The sequence below is a fragment of the Mus pahari genome, chromosome 20 (genome assembly GCF_900095145.1).
Source record: "Mus pahari chromosome 20, PAHARI_EIJ_v1.1, whole genome shotgun sequence".
Classification (NCBI taxonomy): domain Eukaryota; kingdom Metazoa; phylum Chordata; class Mammalia; order Rodentia; family Muridae; genus Mus; species Mus pahari.
The window spans coordinates 40214528-40218962 of NC_034609.1; the positions used below are offsets into that span (position 1 = coordinate 40214528).

Consider the following 4435-nt stretch of genomic DNA (forward strand, 5'->3'; position numbering starts at 1 on the left):
GGCCCGGGAGAGACGCGCTCTGATTGGACAGCTTGAAGGTTCCGCTTCGGATAGGACAACCCGCGCGAGGGGTGTGTGCATGTGGAGGAGCTGAGGCCCGGATGGGGCTGTGTGAGAGGCGCAGATTGGCTGGGCAGGGAGGAGGCGGGGCCTCACCGGAGGGCGGAGCTTCGTCCCAAGAGTAGGATCTTGCTAACAGAAGCTCCAAGTCTGCAATTTATGAATTGCCCTGAACTGCATCACCGCAGGGGCCAGAGAAAGATCCCAGCAAGGATGGCTTCGCTGGGTAACGCAGTCTCATGCCACTAAGCCAAAAAGTCTTACGGAAGACGAGGTGCCGCCAGGCCCTTAGAGGGCACAGTTACGCCTAACTGCACAAGGTCACCCCCAAGGAATTCAAGTCACGCTGACACATCATATGCGATTTAAAATGCTGAAAACAGCTGGAAGTGGCGGCTCACTCCTTTAATCCCAGCAATTGAGAGGCAGAGGCAGGTGGATCTCTTAAGTTCTAGACCAGCCTGGTCTAAAAATCCAGTTCTAGGACACCCGGAGCTATACAGAGAAACCCTGTTTCAAAGAAAGAAAGAGGGAGGGAGGGAGGGAGGAAAGAAAGAGAAAAGGGGAAGAAAAAAGGAAAAAGAAAATCCAGGAAGCCACTTTATTACCCTAGAGATCCTAAAAGGGGCAGAGACTGTAAACTCAACAGACAGAACCACACAGTTTATGCGGATCTGGTACATATGTGGTTGCAGCACCCGGGAGGTAGAGACAAGAAGATCCAGAGTTCACAGCCCATACTCTATAGCTGGGTCCTCTGCAAGAGCAGCAATCATGCTTAGTGAGCTAGGTTAGACCCGTAAGATTTCTAACATACAGCTAGGAAGCAGGAGTTGCCCATCCTCGGTGTTATCAAGTAAGAGACCTCCATTCCTTATGCTCACTGTCAAGGGAAATGGGTTGCCACCACCAAGACAAAACAGGATTTACCCTGAGGTGGCTGCGCGAGTCCTTGGGGGAGAGGGAGAGAAGGCTCCCTGAAAAGGCTCAGTTTCCCTTAGCCAAGAGGAAGGTGTGGGATGCATTTGGGGCAGGGAATCCAGAGTTTGCACAGTAGATGAGGAGAAGGGAGGAACAATATGTTTTAGAAGCTGTACCAGACACTCAGCCAGGGCTGCTGGTGGCAAGGAAGTAGCAGTTAGCTAACTCTCTGGTAGATAACAAAGGTGGTGAGCTTCCAGGATGGCCAGCTTCATCTACACCCTCCTGAGCTAAGACAAAAGCCTGGTGACTTAAAACGGGTGGGCTTTTTCTTCTCCTGCCAGCAGGCCTCCTGCTCAGTGATTGACTCAACAAGTTCAAGGCCACATCAGGACAGGCGTACACAGCACTTGTAGGCCAGCCTGTCATCCAGTCTTTCTTTAAACTGACCAGCCCATAGGGAAGATTCTACAGAGCCAGCAGACAGACAGACAGACAGACAGACCCAACCCTCAGGAAGAGAGTCCAGCCTGGTGGCGGCACGCAGCTTTAATCCTAGCACGCAGGGACAGATCTCTGAGTTCAAGGCCAGCCTGGTCTATAGTGAGTTCCAGAACAACCAGGGCTATACCAGACAACTAGAGAAACCTTGTCTTGGCAAACCAAAGATAGATGGATAGATAGATAGATAGATAGATAGATAGATAGATAGATAGATAGATAATAGCTAGATTAAACATATATATATAGGAAGAGACTTGATTTCTTGGCTTGTCTGCTGTGTGTGTGTGTGTGTGTGTGTGTGTGTGTGTGTGTGTGTTTCTTCACCCCAATAAAAGCCTCCCTTCAACTGGTGATTCTGTTCCTGTTTACTGTGTACAAGATTTCTCGGATGGTACCTGGAGAGATTTTCCCCTGCCTTTTAATTCTTTAGCAGTGAAAACAAACCCAGTCAGGACCCCTAGAAGAGCTGGGCATGCTGGGATTATAGGTGTGCACCACCATCAACAAAGTATTTTTGACTTTTTTGTTTCTTTGGTTTTGGCTTTTGCTGTTTTTGTTGTTTTTAGAGACAGGGTTTCCTCTGTAAAGCTCTGCCTGTCCTGGAACCCTATAGACCAGGCTGACCTGCAACTCAGAGTGGCACTGTGCAGTTTGGTCTGTGGCTATGTATTGTAATGCTAAAATATTTATCCCAAGGTCTAGTTTCCTCCAGAGAGTGAATACTACTGCATACCAGCTTTTGTTATGCAAACATTCCTCCTTAATTTAAAACTATTGGGGCTGGTGAGATGGCTCAGTGGGTAAAAGCACCTGACTGCTCTTCCGAAGGTCCGGAGTTCGAATCCCAGCAACCACATGGTGGCTCACCACCCATAACAAGATCTGACGCCCTCTTCTAGAGTGTCTGAAGACAGCTACAGTGTACTTATATATAATAAATAAATATTTTTAAAAAAACAAAAAATAAACAAAAAACGTTTCAAAAATAAATAAATAAAACTATTGGAGCTGCATGCCTTTAATCCCAGCACTTGGGAGGCAGAGGCAGGCGGATTTCTGAGTTCGAGGCCAGCCTGGTCTACAGAGTGAGTTCCAGGACAGGCAAGGCTAGAAACCCTGTCTCAAAAAACCAAAAAATAAATAAATAATAAACAGTTTATTAAAACTATTTGTTGAATAAAGATGCCTACAGCCTATAGCTGGGCAGAAGAGAAGTAGGCAAGGCTTCAGTTCCCAGGCTTAGGGTCCGAGGTGTGGACCAGAAGGAGGGAGGAAGAAATCACCATGTGGTCATGATCACACGGCATGAGGGCTGGCCAGCTGGAGTAAGAGCAGCCTGAACATGGCAAGTTATATCTCTGGGGTTATTGACAAGGAAGTAGACAAAATAACATAGAGGGTTGATAATCTGCACAACTCTAGTACTTTAAGGCTTATAAATATAGAGGGTTTTTTGTTGTTGTTTTTGTTTTTCAAGACAGAGTTTCTCGATATAGCCTTGGCTGTCCTGGAATTCACTCTGTAGGGCAGGTTGACCTCGAACTCAGAAATTCGCCTGCCTCTGCCTCCCAAGTGCTGGGAATCAAAGGCGTGCGCCACCATGCCCGGCAATATAAAGGTTTTATGTCTTTTATTTGGAAACTAACTGATCTACAGTGGGGTAGAAACCCTCAATTAATATTTACCAAAACAATCCGATGCCTCTGCCTCCTGAGTGCTGGGATTAAAGGTGTGTGCCTCCAGCCACTGATGCTCTTCTGTTCTTTAAACCTATCGGTTTGTCATTCTTGGTCCCAGCAAGCTAACAGGATACCTATTAGCATTTAGAAGTCTTGAGAACCACTCAAAGAACTGCCAATAACCAAAGCAATGAATTAATTGTTCCATAGAGAATGTTCTTTTCCATGCGTATTTTATTTCAAGGAGAAAATACATCGGAACCAACAAGCTTGCACACTATTAGATATGTATCTATTGTGACTATTTTACCAGCTGGGTTGCAGAACTTCTCTATAGACAGCAAAGCCAGCACTCCAGCAGGACGCCAAAGTGACCTGCAAGTGGGGGCCGGAAGCTCTGGCCTTCCCCACCCCCCACCTGTGGGTAAACAGTTTAAACCCGGGGCAAAGCTTGTGCCGGCAGAGGAGACAGAGCCTGGGGGGACAACTCTGGCTGCTCACTGCTGCTCCAGGTTTCCTCCCTTTTACATCTGATGCCCAGAAAGCTGAGGGTTTTCATCAGGAGCAAGTCCGCAATCTCTCCTTCCTCTGACAGCTGCAAGAAGAAAGGACCAGGTGATGTATCCAGAACCATCCTAAGATTTTCCAGCCCTGTTTGGTCCTGGGGATGAGGGTAGGGCTTGGTGGTAGAGCACACATCTAGGATGCTCCAGGCTCTGAGTTTTATCCTCAGCACCACAAAGCAAACAAAAATAGCCTGTCTGTCCCAAGCCTAAAGTCACTAGGCTGTCCTAGGCCTGGGATGCCCTTCTACTGGGGCTCTAGCTCCACTGGGGAAGGGCAGGCCTATGCTTCCTGCTGTCTACAGTGGGCCCTCTTCCTCTGCTGAGCATGTCTGAGCTATCCTGGACTTGATATCCCAAACTGGACAGAGATAGCCTCAGCTGATTATTGCATCTTTCAGAGGTGACTGTCACCCACCTCACTCAACCTTGCCACGTTCTCTTCTCCTGTCACTATTACCGTTCTGCTTGTCCCACTCACCCCTCAGTCCAGCCCAGCATGGGAGGGACTGGGATTCCTGGAGAATAAGAAACTAAACTGGTGTTTCTCACTATGCCTTTCACATACTTAACCATAAATGATTGATTGATTGATTGATTGAGAGAGAGAGAAAGAGAGAGAGAGAGAGAGAGAGAGAGAGAGAGAGAGAGAGAGAATTTTAAACTAAAGAAAAAGGCATGCCTCCACAAACCTGTAATCCCAGACCT

The 4435-nt window shown here is 47.4% G+C and overlaps 1 protein-coding gene across 1 annotated transcript in view; it reads right to left on the bottom strand.

Annotated features, from left to right (window-relative positions):
• Positions 1-3597: 3597 nt before the first annotated feature.
• Positions 3598-4435, bottom strand: part of Pkd1l2 (polycystin 1 like 2) — an 83913-nt gene continuing 83075 nt past the window's right edge. Inside the window, exon 41 of the mRNA XM_021220230.1 lies at positions 3598-3759. Coding sequence (XP_021075889.1) covers positions 3598-3759 — 162 coding nt within the window. The remainder of the gene's footprint in view (positions 3760-4435) is intronic.